Genomic DNA, 21004 nt, shown 5'->3' on the forward strand with positions numbered 1-21004 from the left:
CTCGTCCTGAGAATACAAAAAGAATACGCGGGGTCGGGCCGGCGCATTCGGCGCCCAACGACCGTGTGACAAGGTGCTTTATGCGGACGATTATGAGCAGACCGAATAATGTTCCGATACCCGATAAATATCTGCCAACTCATACAAAAGCATCCCAATAAAAATATAATAGTAAATGTACCAACAACAACGCAGCCCGCAAACTGCACAGTCATATCAGGCTGATAAATATAAATTAAAATGAAAACGTACGAAGAAGGACGGCGGTCGTTCCTTCCTTATATGAAAAACCAATTAAAAATCGTACAACTAAAACTTTGAAGTATTATTATGCTTTTTGGCTTTAGAGTCGTATCACGAAGCAGAAGAAGCTGACTATTAGAGACCGGATAGGTAGGTGGATTGCCTTTTCAGTCTGACCCGGCGCGGCACGGCCCGCGGCCTGCGGCCTGGGCTGATTCACGGAGAGTGCGCCGACGCCGAGTGACTCGCATTGTTCACATCACATCGCAACTCAAAACTAACGCTTACCGATCACTTTCTTTTCGTCGAACCCCTTACTGATCAATTAATACATTTATTGCGATTTGCGAGTTTGATGTTTAACTTACTTATTAATTAAATAATTACGAGTAATTTATGTATAAGTAACCGATAAAAGACGGTGTTCCGCTTTTCTTAATGTTACTTAATACCTAAAGGTTTATTTGTTTTAACTCATTTTATCCCCAACGAACCGACAACTGACTGCTCAAATCCCATTTGTGTCCCTGAATAATTTTGTTTGGTAGATAAACAATATTGTACGAGGCACCTGCGAGAATAAGTACAAAACATCTCTAAAATTCTGGCATGCTCGTCAATCCGCCGTCAAGCGTTCTGACAGGCCTAACCGCCATCATCAAGGCTCTCACGGGGAAAAAATATCACAAGTAATAATACAATTAGGTATCGTATATTTATAATAACAAATAACTTGTTGAATTTATTGTATCACTAATAGATCACGTTTTTATGGGTTACTGTCTCTGCATAGGTACCTATCAATTTTTGTCTACCTACCAACTGATACCCGCCCTCTGCGTAAATTCGTGGGAAGGCCCCTTCCATACGTCACTTCAATGACAGGTTCTTTGACGACATAGAACAACCGCAAAATATTCTTCGAAACCTACCTGCACCTGACATTATTTTATTGGCATTGTGAGAACTGCGTAGTAAGTTTTAATATTTCCTTTTAATTTATGCACTGGAAGGGGAATGTCAAAATAATTAACTCTAGATTAAGTTATTTAACTGAGAACTTTAAAAAGGTAATAAATATTTAAAAAAACACGTGCCTACAAATTAATTATAACTAGACTAGTTACCAAAGCGGACCGGCCTGCCAGACTACCCGTATAAGTAAGGAGGAAAAATAAATTTAAATTACTATTTTACATCCCTAGCACCTATTAAAATAATTATTTACTTAGAGTTCAACGCGCACTAAGAATTATCAGTGAATTTGCGTGTCAGAACAGCGAAGTAAAGTTCGTGGTGCTGAGCACTGGCACTGGCACGGAGTAGATGGAGGGGTCAGCGAGGCGCCCAGAGCGGCGGCCGCGTGTCGCGAGATCTCCGATAGCTTATCTCGGTGTTGGCATCTACGTCGAAGACGAACGGGCACGGTCCCGAGGAGGCCCGGTCCAGCTCCACACATAATACCACTATGTGACTACACTCCCTTTAACTTTGCGGTTTATGTAGCTTCGTGTAAGGAAGATCTCTTCTATTAGTGTACCTAGTTCCTAATGAATTTAACAGTGTAAGATGCAGCGGGGCAAATCTCGACTGGGGGGCAATTGTAACTGATCCATTACACTATGATGTTGAGTTCTCAGTACCGGCCAAAAACATATCACATTTAGGATTTTTTAAGTAAAATTTTTTATGGTTAGAAGTATAGTTATTTTTCTAGAATACATATATTACTTACTGGTTTACAAAGTTACATAATGAATATACAGGGTGTCCCAAGACTATGGGACATGAACGGAAAGTACCTTAAATATCGTAGATAGGGTATTTTGCTAAAAGAAGACTTTATTTTATTTTTAAAACTAAGTAAAACTGCATTCATAGATTTTTAAATAATTACATGGTTAAACCGGGAATCAAACCCGCTACACGAGAAAAAAAAATCATTCTGTAATTTTGTCATACCGATCGGCGAGTATATCCTGCATCCGTAATAACTATTACATTCAATGTGCTGTAAGAAGATCGTTGTTTGCTTGCCTCTTTATATGTTTACGTTTGCAATAACTATAAGCATCATAAGGATTATTTTTTTCTAAATAACATAGTGTCGGACATAAAAGGAAGACCATGAATTTTAACATTTTACATAGCATACTCCTTAGCCTTAAATTTTGTCCATGCAATTTTTCAAAAAAAAAAAAAATCTTTAAATGCAGTTTTACTAAGTTTTAAAAATAAAATAAAGTCTTCTTTCAGCAATATATCCTATCTGTGATATTTTAGGTACTTTCCCTTCATGTCCCATATTCTTGGGACACCCTGTATATTTATAATTATGACAAAATTACTGTATACTCATAAAATAACTTAACACGACCTCACCCCAACTAAGTGAAGTTGGCTTTAAGTACCTACCTCTAAAAATGAAAATAACTAATAATTATACATAATATTTAATTTATATAGTGCAAATACATTAGTATTTTGTAGCAAAGCCTTTTGCATCGATGACTGCTTTACAGCGTCTAGGCATAGAGTCCATAAGAGCGTCAATGGTAGATTGAGGGATTCTTTGCCATTCTTCCTCGATTTGTGAAAACTTTTGATTGGCATTAGTGGCTCTTTTCCCTCTCAACCGCCTTTCTACCTCTTCCCACAGCGGTTCAATTATGTTTAAATCAGGGGATTGACTTGGCCAGTCCATTAGAGTCACACGTCGCCGCCCGAACCACCCTGTGACTCGTTTCGTACGCTGTTTTGGATCGTTATCCTGCTGGAAAATGAATCCACGGCCCAGAAATTGTCGTGCGTAAGGTAGCATAACATTTTCCAGAATATCTAAGTATTTATTCTGGTCCATTATGCCCTCAATTCTGTAAAGTGGACCCATTCCTTTCGCAGAAAAAGCACCCCACACCATAACAGAACCTCCTCCGTGTTTTACAGTAGGAAGTTGATACTCAGGATTGTATCTGGTGCCGGTAGGACGACGGATCCACTTAATACCATCACTACCAAACAACATAAATTTACTCTCGTCACTCCATAACACATCGGACCACTGTTGCGGTGTCCAGTGCTCACGTGCTTTACACAAGCTACGCGTATCTTTCTGTTCTTCTCAGATATAAGCGGTTTCTTGACAGGACGTCGTCCGTGTAACCCAGCGTCCTGCAAACGACGTCGGACAGTCCTTATAGATGGATTTGGCTGCCCAGGGGTTGATATTTCTTTGACAATGTCCGTCGCTGTTAACCGAGGATTTGCACGAGAGACACGCAAAATATTGCGTTCGACTACAGATGTAGTGCAACGTGGTCTGCCGCGTTTATTGTGACTAATTGAACACCTGGGAGACTTTAAGCGTTTGAGTAACTTCGTTACCGTCGATGTTGATATGCCAAACTGCTGCGAAAGCTATTTATGGGTACGCCCCTGTTTGTAGCCAGCAAAGATAGCTTTTTGTTGACAGGCGTCTAAATTTTTCGACCCACGTGTCTTCGGCATCTTCAGTTTCTTACACACATTAGGTTTTTTACGATATTTTAGAGATAATTTCGGGTTTACATCCGATTATACGAAACTGTCATATTGTGTCTAGGAAACAAAAATTACAAAAACCTAAAGAACTCCCTTTATTTGTGGCCTGGTTCTCTTATCGCTCGCCCAAAGAGTCTAGATACTGCCTATTTCATGATGTAGGAAGTTAAAAATGGTTTATAAATGTACAAAAAAGTTTTGCCCGAAAAACACAAATGTGATATATTTTTGGCCGGTACTGTACATGTATCCACTGAACACGTCTACCATATATAACCGGTGGACACTCTATTTAATAATGCGAATATTGTATAACATGAAAAAATGGACCAGCTACATTTGTCCCCCAGCCGAGATTTGCCCCGCTGTACCTTACAGTAGTTAAATATAATTGTACATACGATACGAGTACATCCACCTAAAATATACCTACCTAGGTTAGAAGTTTTTTTTTCAAAGATTTATTGATCATACATACAAAAATAAACAAAATCGTGCAGTTGCATTAGTGTAAAACAGTTTTGTTTGAAAAACATAAAAATATTAATTGTTATTTGCGTAGAATGCTTCAACATATATAGTTATGCCTAGTTGTATTCATTTTTCCTGCTAGTTGTATTCATTTTTCCTGTTAATACTCGAGCAAGCAAAATAATTTCATGAATTGAATTATTGTAGAAATGTCCAGAAAGACTTAAGTATTTCAATAGGAACAATGATGGTAAGTACTTACAGTCAGTATTAAGTATTGACAAGGACTAATTTAAAAAATATATTTGTACACAAACTTATTGCCAAAATTCGTAAGTAGGTACATATTTTTGGCACTTTGTCTGAGTCGATATTTTATACCCTGACTAAGTACTCGGTAAACCTATCAAGTTCCCTGGCAAGAAGGACCATGCCTCTAGAGATACACAAAGGGCGATACGGATTAAGTGCTATCCTAAAGTGGACATGGACATGATTTTAATAACCGTTCATGGGTTATAGGTACTCGATGAAGTTTGTTTAATGCGAAAAAGTATTACTGGTTTATGGACATTATACTTTACTCGTAATAGAAATAAATTACAGAGGCAAAAGCGTTTAACTTATTTGGGCTAATAAATTGTCCCAGTGATACAACAATTTGGCTGCAGCCGGCGGCGTGTCCTCTTAGCTCCCACGCGGGCTCGAGTTTCAGCCTCCGGGCGCATTTTTGGGACAAACCAATATTTCTAACGAATATTAATAGCAGGTTTTGTTTTGTTTTTAATTTGCTTTATTTGGTTGTGACTTCGTGAGGCGCGCCCCGCATTCTTCACATAACTAAAATGTTTTAGACATTATGCGTTTAACTTTGACACTACCAATCTACCATTTAATTAGTAGTGAATTCGTTTAGGTAAAGGAATTTTCCCCTCACTAGCTCGGAAACACGTGTTTTGTCCTTTAATACCAGCGGGTAAAAACGCATTTTATCCACTAGTGGGTAAAGTAATTTGACCTTGAATAAAGTCAAATTAACTGCTTTAAAATTGATAAAAGTAGGTGAATCTAGTAATAAAGATGATTTACCACCTGTGGAACTACTGGAAGCAGTGATAAACGCATTTTTTGCGTTGTAGTTTCCTCGCTATAGTGAGGGGAAAAGTTTTGTGTTACACTCGGGTGCAAATGTATTTTACTTCTCGTGTGTTAAAAAACTCGCAAGTTCAGGATTCTATTCTCGAACCACTCGCTTCGCTCGTGGTTCAACTATAGACTCCTTTCACTTGCTCGTTTTTCAATTCCACACTCGGCGTTAAAATACAACTTTGCCCCCTTGTATAACAAATAACTATTGCACTTACAAATATTATTGGTTATATTTTGTTGTTATTCATTATACAATATATTCTGATAAAAATATACGAGGTTTACGAAATAGCTACAAGTTGTTTTGTGTTAAATGTAAATGCTTGTCCTCTTATTGCTCTCCGTTTAAGCATTCGATTCGATTGTTATCCATTTCTTGTCACTACGATCACAAGTTTTTGGGATGTGGTGTAAATGTGAAGAATTCTCATTCCGTGTGTTTTGAACACAATGGTGGTCGATCGATGGGTCGTGTTGTATCACACATACCTAAGAAACACAAGATAGTTTAGTAGCACCAGTCGGGACAAAGTATGATGCACGTCTAAGGTTGGTAGATAACTAGACAGGTACTTATATGTATTGAGAACAGCGAGGTTGATGTAATTTAAAGTATTTAGAGATCAGACATTCTATAGTAATCTAATAAATTATTTAAGTAGTTACCTACCTCAGAAAACTGTGTGACGTACAATGATTTAAGCGGATTAAAATGTTATGAATATGACATGTGACACGAAGAGTTTCTTTTCAATGCCGATTTTCATTAAATGTTTGGGATACTATCCTCAACAATGATGTAAGATAATAAGATACCTTATTTTACTGAAGGAACTCAACCAGTGGAATATAAAATCTGTATTATTATCAGCAAGACGGAGATCCAGCTCATTTGTCTTTGCGGGTTCGGAGGTACCTTGATCAAGAGTTTCCTGGGCGTTGGATAGGGTATACCTGTGGAATGGCCACCTCGTAATTCAGATTTAACGACGCTAGATTTTTATTTGTGGGGTTAATTTAAGAGGCTAGTTTATTTACGCCAATCAAATACGGACGCGAAACTCCGCAAAAAATTTTACAAGCATATAAAGTCGTGGATGCCAATGAATTTGTACTTGGTAGAGTTCAGAGGAATATTCGACGTCGTGTAGAGTTTTGCGGTGATAATTTTGGGCACCTTTAAATTTTTGTGTTATCAGCATTTTTGTGTTAGGTACTAAATGTTTCGCTTTTTTACTCTTGTATTGGTATCAGAAATCGCTAATACGAAATCAAAATGAACCTCTGAATCTAAATGGACTTCTTGCGACTGCCTAACTTGACACACATATATTAAGTTCGGTAACGTGTTAATGTGACAAGTAAATGTGACAAATATTAATAATTTAGTGCATAATGCTCTTTTCATTAACTCGGTCGTACCTAATTAGTTATTAAATATGTGTAGCCCTATACGTTGCGGTTTTACATCCCTAGTACGTGCGACGTGCTTTGAGGTTTTATTAAGTATAAATATGCAAAGTTGAGTGATTTAATTGGCATACCTATAATCTACTATCACTTTGTGTTGAAAATTACTAAGGAACGTGATGTAAATAGAAATCGTTGTCGAATATTGCGTTTATTCGGATGAATGGAACCAAGCTGCTGCAAGGACTATTAAAAGGTGAGCGCTAGCCGTGTTCCTGGGATATCGAGCTAAGTATGGTGCGCAGATTAGTCAGGCGAGGACGTGGCAGCCTGTCGGCAACATCACTAACATCCATACATATTGATAGCGACAAGGTGTTGGCTAAAAAACGCATGAATGATGCAGTGAGACCCTCCGCCGTTGCCCTACAAGACGAAAGAATTTCGCACAGTTAAGAACCTCAAAGAGCAAAGTTTTTCTTGATGCATTGAAAACGGCTGATAGCTCATTTAATTTAATGATGGAACTAAATAATAGTACGTACATAAACTTCTAACAGTACCGTGGGCATTTGCGAGAACCGTGTAAGTACACGCAAACAAATATGGTATTTTTCTATAAATGACATTCGAATAAATTTTGCCTAGGCGTAGTCTTTCTCAATCATCTTCAACTACGAACATAGGTAGTAAAGTGTCTAAAGAAATGTTAGTAATAAGTAATAAGATAGAAAGGGCGAAGCAGCGCCAGCGTGCAGCGTAGGAAGCACGGGCTGTTCGGTGCATCCCGCGGTTTTGAAAGCATTGTTAGATTGTAACCTCCAACAATTTATGTAGTCCCGTACAGGCTTTGTCGTGCGGCTCTAGAGCTTTGCAGCAAATACATTTTTCATCACACTAGGTCGGAAAAGACGTTATTCAACGAAGGCTTTGTTTAATAATTGAATAATAAGGAAGTGGATTTTGAAAATAAAATTGTCACCAAAGGAGTGTTAAAAAAAAGTAAATTTAGTATTGCTATAGGGAAAATTGTAATTTTTTTTCTACTCCCGAAGTGTTATACATACGTCATTTACAGGGTCGTGCATAGATATTTAAAACCCTACATAAAAGTCTATTCCCCAAAGCCAGCGTCCGTCGGCTTTCCGCGCATGCGCGCAGTATCGAAAAAACTGAAAAAGCATTGTTTGGCTCTGTAATCATGGCAACGCATTGTTATAACGATACTGCGCGCGTGCGCGGGAAGGCTTTGGGCAGCTGAGCTGACAGTGTAAACCTTTGCGTCAAAATACAGGAAACAGTGTAAATTTCACGAAAGTTATTCAAGAAAACTATTAATAACTAAGTGCATGGTCGTAGAAAAAGTATTGTATGCAACGGTGTTTAACTGAGTCAAAAAATACTCGTGGCGTCTTAATAACAATTTTCGGCTTCGCTTCAAATTGTTACCCACGCCACTCGTTTTTTTGACCTCCTTTAAACGCCTGTTGCATAAAATACTATTAGTGTAAACTAAGTAATATTTAACTACATTATAATGCATTTATCTTCACTAATATCAGTGAATCTGTTCTCTTAACATAATAAATAAATAATATAGGACTACTTGTTTTACACTGACTGAGTCCCACAGTATAAACTCAAGAAGGCTAGTGTCGTGGGTACTCAGAAAAAGATATAGACATATATAATATACAGATACTTATACATAGATAACATCCATGACCACGGCTCAGGTATTAATTTTTTATTGTTTTTATAAATAGTTACTAAAGAAAATTTGTCGGTCTCTCGGGTGCAAATAAATGTGCCATTAACATGTCTATAATTTTCGTACAAGTGGTTTTGAGATAACTAGATGTAGTAGTGTACTGAGTACCTACAGTCCCGCTAAATTCCTTTCTGTAGGCTACTTGAGACATCGCGCAGATATTGCATCTAAAAACAGTTTTTAATTCCTCTCATTAAATACCCACTCGGGATTAAATAATTTATGATTCATAAGTCTTAGTTCGATGCGGGTGGCAATGGCAAGAAAATCCAGCAAGTAGCCTGAGATGGGTATGCAAGAAATGGACATAGCAAGTCGTGAAGCCCACATATAGACAAGGATGTAAGTAGATTTCATATTAATCAAAATGGTCCTTCGTATGATCAGATTAATCAGATGTAGTTATGCAATTCATCGTAACGTAGACTGACAAGTAGAGTTTTTTTATGTAGTGATGGGTAAGTTTTTACAAGGAAGACTTTGTAATTTACTAATTGCTCGAATCACATTAGTGATGCAAGATTCGTATCCTATCCGATGGTATGCGATGCTCGCCGATGTGAGACAGCTTCGGATCGATCGCGGGCCCCGACTGCGCCGCCTTTGCCATCGCGCCGGAGACGTTTTTACGCGCGCTCCGCAGCGCTGTTCGCACCATCTCTTTGACATTTAGCGAATTTCTTAAAAGAAATAAAAATGTTTTTCAAGCTTGCTGAAATAGGAATGTTGTTACATTTAAGAAACTTGTTCGTCTGCTGATACACGTTTTTTAGTAAGTGTAAATTTAAACTATCAAAGCTGTATTTATGAATGCACAATGTACGTAGTATATATTAGATATAAGTATAGATTTCCAAACAGGTTTTCAAAAATAGACATATTTATTTAAAATACTCACTGAGTGCGAATGATAATTTAAATCAGGGCGATCTTTATTCGCTTTGTAGTCGGGTAAAAATAAAGCGGTTAACGCACATATTGTCTGGTAAGTGAGTAGTGTGTTTTGGGGTAGCAAGTGATCAGTCTGTGCATGTGTAAGGATCATGTGCATGTGTGCCGCCAGTGTGAGGCAATTGTCGTAAGCATGTGTGCTGAGGGTTGAAATGTTGTTGCTGACGGGTGACGGCCGACCACGCCCATGAGATAATCGCTTGTTTTTTCACGGGCACTTAAAGGATTTTTTTGATAAGAGGTTTATACTTTCGTTAGGAATTAGGTGTGATCAAGCGTTTATATATTGAATTTTAATAATTCACTGAAGTTCATGCTAATGCTTTTAATATAAAATCGAATGCGTAGCGAAGTATTATAATAAGTTGTAGCAAAATGCTTGTTGCTAAACTAAAGCAGGAAATAGCCTATCTTTGATAATATTTTCATACACTTTATATAGCCGCGGACGAGGTTCGATGTAGGTATTGGAAAAACTCTCTTAAAGTTAGTATGGCATCTTAAGACAACTGCCTAAACAAGGCTTGCGTCAACGCTAGAATATTAAATCTTCTTTGAACCTTTTATTAGGGTCATGAATATTATGAACTGAAACGCTATACATAGTAAAATTTGTAAAATTTGCAGATTATTACTGCATACCTACTAAGTTCTTTAATTTGTTCGAATGTATTGATACCATACCAATTGAATTTATTTCATACGGTGTTTTATTATTACTATGAAGTGTTGAAAAATGTTGATGACATTATTGGCCAGGACTTATCCAGTGACAAAAAGGGACTCTCACCCAGCGTTACGCACACATATGCGACGTTATTGTTCGGGAGATTTTTTATACATTTTAACAATCCGGGGCAGATGGTAGACGCACATAAACACCTTTTATCCAAGCCATCTTTATAGGGTTAGTGCATTATCATTATAATGTGATATATTGTTGCATAGCCAACTTCAGTATGCGTTCACCATAATTCTGGAAGTTTTCAGGTATGTTTGAGTTATGAAGATCCTAGGTAGGTATTAAGAATGTCCTTATGGGTAGAAAGTGAGTGTGTTTATATGTACGCAAGTTAGCATGTTTTTAGTGAATCCTACAATCTTAATATCCAAATGCGTGTACGTTACCAATATAACTGTTTTAAGTATTTGCTCTTATACCAATTACTATATTAAATGCATCACAAGTTGATTTTCAGGTTTATTTATACTGATATAATATAATTGTCAGATTTTTAACGATAGTGTTTATCTATGCGTTAGTAGCTCGAATATAAAGATTTTACATTCATAGAAAAACTGTTTAAAATCTGTATGAAAGTCGCAAAGTATTTGCAGATTAGTATTGTCAATAGTCGTATTGGTAGAGTGAACATAAGCGTGTTTAGTTAGCAATAAACGGATGTTAAGAGCTGCACTCGACGTGCACACACAATGCACGCAACCACAGGGGCGGCCGGGAAGGGTTCCGCATTGTTTGCAAAATATTTTGAAAGCGTCATTTTATACGCCATATTAGCCAGCACTGCATTTGATAGTCGGGGGACGTCTTCGTCGAAATCATATCATCATTACTGTGTTGAACGCTCACCCTATTCACCGTACCAACTGGTATCTAGCTGGTGACGTTTATTTTCTCCAACTTTGGTCTCACGACATGCTGTTTCTATGAAGATTATTTTTAGAGTATTCTTTAGTTTGGACATCGAATGTAATTGAGGGAAAACTTTAGTTTGATAGATTAGTAAATATGTAGAGAACCGATGACGGTATTTATCATTTGCATCGTGTGGGAATGTATTAATTGCGAAGGTGTTAATAGATTTGTAACAAGCTATTAGTAAGATAAAGTAATCGGCTCCGGTGGGCGGGCCACGGCTCGCCGCCGGCAGTTTGACGCGAGCCACAGTGCTCGCGGCCTCTTAAACGAATTTATGGATAATATTTCGTTTACTATCTAATTATTGTATTTTTGCATATGTAATTAAGAATTGTTACACAGCGACCACAGCGTAGGTAGTAGGTACGAATATGTATGTATTTTACCTATATAAATATTTATACTGGGGAAACTTCATACAACCCACATAGCCAGTATCTCGACGCTATCGGTCGGTAGGTAGGGTAAAAAGTACTTCCTTGCATTATCGCTTACAATTTTTTCCATTTTGCTTATACTTATTGCAAACGTAAACATATAAAAGGCAAGCAAACAACGATCTTCTTACAGCACATTGAATATAATAGTTATAACGGATGCAGGATACTCGCCGATGCCTACTTACTAATCCCTTCCCACTGAGCCACCTACATTTTACACTGCCTAGATATCGATTGCCGACCGATTATTCCGACCCCAATCCCTATTCTTATCCCCGTCCCTATCTCTATCCTTGTCCTCGTCCCCGTCCCCGTCCCGTCCCTGTCCCCGTCCCTCTCCTATCCCTATCCCCGTCCCCTATCCCTATCCCTATCCTTATCCCTATCCCTATCCCTATCCCTATCCCTATCCCTATCCCTATCCCTATCCCTATCCCTATCCCTATCCCTATCCCTATCCCTATCCCTATCCCTATCCCTATCCCTATCCCTATCCCTATCCCTATCCCTATCCCTATCCCTATCCCTATCCCTATCCCTATCCCTATCCCTATCCCTATCCCTATCCCTATCCCTATCCCTATCCCTATCCCTATCCCTATCCCTATCCCTATCCCTATCCCTATCCCTATCCCTACCCCTACCCCTACCCCTACCCCTACCCCTACCCCTACCCCTACCCCTACCCCTACCCCTACCCTACCCCTACCCCTACCCCTACCCCTACCCCTACCCCTACCCCTATCCCTATCCCTATCCCTATCCCTATCTCTATCCCTAACCCTAACCCTAACCCTAACCCTATCCCGTTCCTGTCCCTGTCCCTGTCCCTGTCCCTGTCCCTGTCCCTGTATAAAATCCTTTCTTAGTACTCCTCTTATGGCTATTTTGGATATTTTAACCCTATTGCACTACAATAGGGGAGAAAATTTATTTTCCACCTCATTAGATTTTAAAATCGTTGTATTTAACGTAATCAGCGACCCGATAAACCATAAAAACGATACCCATATTGTGTTTTTGACTTTACCCCCTTTGCACCCCTTAAGGGGTCAAATTTTCAAAAAACCTGAAACATGTATTTAGTCATATGTCTTTAGGAATCCTCCTGTGAAGTTTCGTATAAAATAGTCAAACTAATCTTGTTTCCCCATACAAACTTTGAACCCCCCATTTGAGTCCCTTAGGAGGCGAATTTTGAAAAATCCTTTCTTAGTGCTCCTCTACACTATATAAGGAACCTACTTGCCAAATTTGACATCTCTAGGACCAGCGGCTTCGGCTGTGCGTTGATATGTCAGTCAGTCAGTCAATATCTTCTTTTATATATATTTTTGATATTTAAACCCCATTGCACCACAACAGGGGAGAAGGTATTTCACTTCCGCTATTACACTCGAATCGAATATTCAATGATATTATATTATAAGGTAAAAATGTTAATAGTATTAAATATTCAATAATCAATTATTCATCTCTGGTCATAAAAATGAGCATATTGTTTACGTTTATGTTAAAAATCCTCACTTTTTACAATTTTTAACACAAAATATAATTACGTTCGCCAGTAGCATTGAAAAGTTACGTCAAAGATACTTTACGTACCTTTGCAATTCAAGCAATGTGCCTGTCGCTTGTCTCCTGTAACTGAAGACGGCCTTTTCAGGAGGTGTTTTGAAGTCACAGTCTTCGGGAAAAATGGATAAATCTTCTCTGTATATTAAGTTCCTCCGACCTGCCATAATCGCGGCGTGTGTTTGGGAGAGCCTAGTCCAGGCACTTTGCCGTCTCGCGCCGCGCGCCTTTCTTTTCAGCAACCGCCATATTTCAACACTTTCACCCTGCGACTATAAGGCGACTAATTTTTCCCTTAAGCATGGAAGTGCAGAATTTAAGACCAATGCCTGGCAAAAAAGACAAAATTTAGTAATTCATTAAAGACACTAAATAATTGATTACTGAAACAACTCGCAGTGCGTTTTTAAAACCCTTTGTGCAATTACTAATGAAAAAGTTAAATATTACATTTTTCCACGTAAATATCAAAAAGGTATGTATGTGATTACAACAAAACAAGATCACGCAGAGCTTCGTTCATTAAATTATTAAATAATCAATGAATCACTCGCCATAGCTTTCACAACGAATCTTTATCAAATTAGATCGCCTAATTAAATAATAGGGTCCATTTATGGTCGGGTAACTACTTAATTAGTAATAATAATTCGAGATCAAAATTTTCATATATTTAAAAATTCCTATTCATATATTTAAAAGTTAATAACGATTTATGTATACTTAGGTTTTTTTAATTCTTTGAATTAAGTATCTGCAGTTAATCATTATAAGAGGAAATTCAGAAGGTGCTGGGATGGATCGCTACTGATTTTCGACTTGAGGTATCATTTTACGGTTAAAGTGCGTTCCTAATAAAAGTATCAGTTACGTTACGTTTATACGCACACGCACGTCGGCCGCGGCCGGCCCGCCGCGCGCCGCGCGCCGCCGGCGACGCGACGCGACGCTTCCAGATATTATCCGATAACAACGATATTAGAAACATTCTTATTTGCTTTGACATGATGATACGTTTTGATGTTACGATTAAATTATGTTTGAACATAGAGATAGCTTTCATTTAGTCGAAGTTTTGTTCATCTTTAATAACTTTATAGTATTTTAGTTTATACATTAATAGTGTGACTACTTAAAAACACAAACCAAAATATTTGATCAAATAATTCCTGTTTTTTTTTGTTCTCAAAGTGGTACGACTGTAAAGTCGTATATTTAAAAGTAAATTTAGAAAACCTTGTGAAGTAATTAAGGGTATAATGACAGTGGACTTCCATTTTGCTAGCCTTAAATTTATGGCACAACATAAAACAATTCTTCAAAATCTCCCCACAAAAAGGTCTATTCTATTCATGGACCCGTATGAGATAATAGCGTACGGGGGCACGGGACAAAAGTCTCAACGCAACGCTGAACAACGATGACCAAAAAAAAAAAGAATAAAACCATCTGGCCATTCAAATTCCTAGACCTATTCCTTTAAAATCGATATTTTAAAGTTAACTACCAATACCTTACAACAATACCACACACTACAGTGCGCGAGAGAGACAAACACAAGGGAACGAGACGACGGAACTGGACATTTTAATTTATGATAGTTTTTTTAGTATCTAGTAACATTACACAGTTCAGATGAATCTTTCGACTTTTGTAATGAATTGAAAAATGGTGCCTGGCTTGAACGGTTTTTGTCCTTACCGAGAAACGGACTTCACAAGTCGACGGTTCATGCCTTACATGACACCCGTTAGAAATGGTGTTTGCGATTAGATCGAGTTACAAGGATCCTCTTTGATGCGAAGTTGTTTGGTGTCATTGTGTCAACTGGAAGCATTGTGACGATGCGCGTCGTGTTCGTAACAGTCGTAATAGTGGGCGTCTGTTAGACCACGGGCGGCAATCAGCAGCCGCAGGAGGCGGATCATTATGCATTAATAAGAATCGAAATATTTCCGCAGTTCTATAAACATTCTTCTGGTACAAACGTTACTTAAATAGGTTTTGATACTTAAGATTGACCTTCGTTTTGACGAGAGATGAATAAGTGATTGTAGTTATTTTCATTACTAATATATTTAGGTTCAAATTATAGGTTTAACACTAGATATAAGATCTATTTAACACTTACCGGTATGTGTTCGTTTATGTATCTTCAGATTTTCGGATCGGGCAAACACTTTTCCGCAGCCGGGAAACGGGCAAGGGAAGGGCTTTTCGCCAGTGTGCACGCGTATATGGTTCACCAACTTATATTTCGCTTTGAACGGGCGACCGTTTCTCGAGCAACCCTGCCAGAAGCAGGCGTGCGTCGTGCATTCAGGTCCACCGACATGTTCCACTGTAAGGTGCGTCACGATTTCGTGCATGCTCGAGAAGAGTTTGTTGCACAACTTGCGCGGGGGTGGTTGCTCGGGGTCGAGCCACTGGCAGCGCATGTCGCGCCTAGGAGGAGCGCGCACGTAGCGCAGGAAGGCGTGCGGAGCATGGGCATGCGCGTGAGGCACGAGCGGCGGCGCGCCGCCCTGGTAGTGCATGTCCCCACGCCAGTCCCAGCTTTGTTCGAGCGGCTGCTGCGGGAACAGCTCACCGCAGCCACCGTACTCGCGCAGGTAGCCAGGCTGGTAGGAATGCAGCGGGTAGGGCTGGTAGTGCGGCGGGTGGTGCGGCGGCGGGTGCGGCGCGGCGGCCCGATGCTGCGGGCCCACGCCGCAGGCCGGCTGCGGTGACATCTTCAGCCCGTAGGACGCCAGGTGCGCATGGTTCGTTTCGAGGAAGGCGTTCATGGCGGGGGTGGCCGACGCCGGCGCATAGCCCCATTCACCCGCCACCATCCACGCGGCGGGCGTTCCCCGCTGAAGCCTCGGTCTTTAACAGCGTCGACACCGACGCTTTTCAACTTCACTTTTCACTAATTACGTGCCTTTTATTCGTCACCAAGGCTTCTCGTGATCTTGCTTTCCTGTTGAAGAAAAATTGAAATCTGTTAATTCTGTTGCACTTGCATTGTGCCTTCTTCAATCACCATTTTTTATATAAACTGCGTAAATTAAATTATAATTGCCAAAACCTAACGTTCTTATTAAATGTAAATAGTTCGCCTAATACTCATCGAATACTTTGGACACTCTTAATGTCAGACAGGTAGGTAGAGATATGCCTAAACGGTCCGTGACCGTACCCCTCTGGCGACCACAAATCGTATTCAAAAAATAATAATGATTTGGACACCTATACCATCGAAAACTTATAATAAAAATGTGAGGCAGGGCAGGTACTCGTGGACATTAAATTAAACTGTGGGTAAATTTATACGACACTTTTATACGTCTGAGACAAAAATTTCGATTGTGTTCGTGTATATTTAATTTTAGTTTATTTGTTAGGTCTGGCTCCAATCTCTTTTATGGCACGTTGGCATCGATAGTTTATTAACATATATAGATGAATGATTAAACCTGTTTGTGGAGTGGCACGGCATTCAAAGTGCAGTGCCTTCCTTGCCAGGCATACACGCATACCTGCGCGGCGCATGTGTGCGCGCGCAGCAATGGCCAGGCTATCTTCAGATGATTTGTAAGCAGAGAAATTCGTACACGATCTAAACTAATTGTATAATTTTCTCCGTGTCCAGCTAGTGTGAATTATCGAGGTTCATTCACGTCCACATTCACAACATTAAATATGGAATTAAATATTGTAAGAATGATTTTGCTAATATCACAGCTAAATAATAAGAACAGGGTACGTAGCCAAATGGCATTTCTCCGACGCCAAACGAAAACGAAACGTAGTCTGGCTCTGTCGCGCCAATACGCAAGAGCGATAGGGATAGATATCTACTAGCGTTTCGTTTCGTGAGCGTTTGTGCCATTCGGCTACGCACCCTGTACGTATAATGTTGGCTCTTCTTACCACATTGATTCCATATGAAGGTACTAGATAATTCACAAATAAACTTTACTCTAAACAGTCTATAGGATAGCTTCGGTATACCCTATGTATTATGTGTTTGTTGGCTTCGGCCCGCGTAAGCTTCCCACATGTCCGGAACGAAGATACGAAGTTCAATTAAGGAGCAATGGTTCCGTGATTGATAAATAATAGGTATTATAATTTAAACAGTGCGTTTTCACATTATCCGATCCGATATCGGATGTAGGGCCGATATCCTATACATCAAGGACGCCATCTTCGTTTTTTACCTTTGATCCTTCCAACATCATCGGATCGGATAATGTGAAAACGCACTTAACTTTGGTCAATTAACGCTAGGGTTTTGCACGTAACTTATCGTTATTAAGATGACTTAGACGACAATTCAATGATTGGTACATTGATATTTTGTCTGCTTAATTTTCATTTAGATAATATAATGTAAACTACTTATGATGTGCTCATAAGCATAACCCATAGCGACAAGTCTGTAATCTTTTGAAATTTAAAGCCGGTACCTACCGCATGGGTTAGGGTTTTCTACGTCGTAACCTGAATTTCTGAAACTTGAAAATATATTTTTAACATTTTGCAAATTATTCACTACGTGCACCGTGCATCACGATTGGTGCAGCCCTCATTTTCTGGGCTCATATTAAATTGTATAGTGTCAAAGTAGAGTAGTTCCATTGGCCGCCGCTATCATTAATGCTGGAGATGTCCATAAGATGACGTGTCCTATTTGTGACAATCAGCGCCACTCTGTCACGCACGTTGCCAATAGTAGGTTTAGGTACTACATTTTGAAAAAGGAAGCCCGTTCTAAAATATAAATATTAAAAGTCGTCAAATTGAGATAAAATTGTTTTGGTAAAAGTATTTGCCATTAATGCGATAAATGCAGAACCGTTGGTGTCCTTTGTTCTATAATTAAACTTTAGATTTAAATACCGCAACAGTTAATCCCTTTGTTTACTCGATTTTTTTTTATTGTAACGGCAAACTCTAAATCTACTGATTCCGAAATAATCTTGTTTATGCATTGTTTGAGACACTCAGCGGCGCAGGCATCGGCGCGGCGCGGCTATACCTGGCCCGCTTAAACAATGTCACTCCTTTCAGATCTCCATCTAATCTGTACATTATCTGCGAGGCTCCCTGCCGTGTGGCCGCTTCATCACAAAGCAACGGGTTGACAGATCTTTACAGAAAGACATGCAGGAATAGGATTACTAAAAATATGACATTCGCTGACGTTTAAATCAATTCTCATGGCATTTTATACCTTAAGGTCCGTTATTTAAAACATGTTTGGGACCACTTTCCAGTTCCTATTAGGCAAGTAGTTAGATACCTACTCAGCATCTGCTACACGCTTTTTTTAGTTGTTTTTGAGAATTACTTTTAATCTTATTAGGATTGTCGTTTTGAGATAGATGTGCAATACTTATCAGTTTAAAAGATTTTTGCTCTATAAGTTGGATTTCTTATTGTTAACACTTTTGCTTTGAAGTTTTACTCTATTCTTTGACAGTTTGAAATGTTTCACTAAATATCAACGCCAGACTTAAACTTCGGTATATAAAATACTTAGTAAATTACAAGCATATAGGTATTCGCACAAAAGCTAACATGATAGGTATGAGTAGTATGCAGTATACGGCAAACTTACCAAATCCTGATCCTACCACGTTCTTGTTTCGTGAATTTGCAGTAGGGATGCAATTACTACAACAAATAATACGGAACCCTAAAAAAGGAGGAAAGTTTAAATACCGTGCACTCGATTTCGTCATCCAAAAATTTGTGTAAATCGCCGATATGCTATTTTTGAAATACTAGGTCAGCAATTCCCGTCAACTTTGTACAATGCCACGTCAGCAAATTTTAATTGATCCTATTTTGTTACCAACATTTAGTAATATAATTCGACTTTCGTAATATATATACAGGATAATTGTTATAATTAAGAAAATATAGATACTAGAGAACCTTAATGACGAAATAAAACTTAATAAAATCTCAATTAATCAACAAAATCTTGGTAACAAAATAGGAATTAATAAAAACAAATTTAACTTTTCCCTTAATTTTTGTACAAAGTTGACGGGAATTGCTGAGGTATAGAAATTGATAATCTAGTGATTATTCTATGTAGTTGTGTTTTACACCATTGATTTTCAATTATAATACTACTAGTGGTTATATTGGTATTACTGCACAAAATAGACGAAATTGAGCGGTCAAAATTCGCCTCCTTGATGACGTTTCATTGAAAAGTATGGAATAGTTAACGGATGATATTGCTGTTTTTGAGTATTTTTTGGTTTAATTGGTTATCGATTTTATTCACGCTGAGTTATGTTATGTACAATCAAATAACATCCTTATATTTATTTTTGTATGCGGAAAATTAATTATTATATTGGCTATTTATTTATTATATTAATAATTAGTTCATTACTTTAATATTACTTATATTAATTCTACGTTTGCCCGGGGCATAGTCCCTAGGACGCTCGCCGCGATTCCTCCCTGTATGGTCACCAGACACCCAGACAAGTTTGGTGCTGCTTAATATAAGCTGTACAAAATTTGGTCTTTTAGCGGTTGAATTTATAATTACTTAAAATTAAATTTGTTGTTTTTGTTTAGGTACTGAATAAACAAAGATTTTTGAATATCAACTAAATATTTTTTTTGTGTATGTATGTTTATTGATAATTAGCAATTTAGCATTATCAGTCAAGGAGTAGGTACGAATAAATAAATAAATCTAAACTTAATAATAATAAATTCATTAAATAAGGCAACTTCTGCTCGGTGTACCCCTTACATTTCATTAAAGTGTCGAAAGGGCCTCTACGCGTTGGCTTCGGCCCCGCGCACGCCTCCCAAAGGTCCGGAATACCATTGTTCCGTGATGGGAAAGACATAAATTCATACTAGTATTTTTAGGGTTCCGTACGAAAAACGTGCAAAAGGAGCCCTTATGGTGGGACTCTGTATAATATTAACGTTAGTTTATTTTTCCAGTCGAAAAAGTTTTTTTTAATATCATTTATTTTCGTAATTTATGGTCACACTATAATAAGAATACTTCCGTCAAGCGTGGTTACATTTGAAAACATTTTATTTTCTTCTTACTGTTTGAAAACATTTTATATGTTCATTAATTAACTGTTGTTCGTGTGCAATTCTCGAAAAGTTTGTACAAAAACTTTTTAACAAAAAATAAAACCGCCTTCAAAAATAAGCGCGTTACAAAACACGGAGAAACTAAAAAGTAAAAAATAATAAACCTTGAATTCAGATTTCTTATCGTATTGCAATAATCTAAACATCCAAATTATAAACAAATCAATTATTTCTGTAGTCGGTACCAGACCTGTTCGTCGCCTTGCTATTGCCTGTTTGCCCCACCCAACCATACACAGGCTGGTACCGACTCCAAAAATATTTGATTTGTTTATAATTTGGATGTTTAGATTATTGCAGGTTCTTCATTTATTTATAAACAACATAAAAATAATACAATAAACACTTAAATTAAAACTTACAATAAAACTTATAAATAAAATATTTGGCCCAGGTCTTGCTCGTTGGGTAAGGTGCCCAGAAGGCTGGCCGCATTGCCCCGCTGGATAGCAATGCTGATCCGCTGAGCAAGGTATTGACCAGCCCTCTGGTCACCAGAAGCGTCTATAAGGCGCTTAGATAGCTCCTTGTAGAGGCAACGCGCACTTGGCCCCCACGGCCCCATGGTTTCGACCCCAAACGCCGCAAATATGTAACTACTGCCGAGGGTGACATACTTGCGACGCTTGAGGTCTTCAGCCAATGATGCAGCCGCCCCAG

At 38.5% G+C, this 21004-nt stretch overlaps 1 protein-coding gene across 1 annotated transcript in view; it reads right to left on the reverse strand.

Moving 5' to 3' along the window:
• LOC125241480 (zinc finger protein ZIC 4) overlaps positions 1-21004 on the reverse strand; it is a 36738-nt gene that overhangs the window by 6593 nt on the left and 9141 nt on the right. The window contains exon 2 of the mRNA XM_048149993.1: positions 15342-16172. Within this exon, the coding sequence (XP_048005950.1) occupies positions 15342-16044 (703 nt within the window). The 5' untranslated portion in view covers positions 16045-16172. The remainder of the gene's footprint in view (positions 1-15341; positions 16173-21004) is intronic.

The sequence above is a fragment of the Leguminivora glycinivorella genome, chromosome Z, assembly GCF_023078275.1.
Source record: "Leguminivora glycinivorella isolate SPB_JAAS2020 chromosome Z, LegGlyc_1.1, whole genome shotgun sequence".
In the NCBI taxonomy this organism is placed as follows: domain Eukaryota; kingdom Metazoa; phylum Arthropoda; class Insecta; order Lepidoptera; family Tortricidae; genus Leguminivora; species Leguminivora glycinivorella.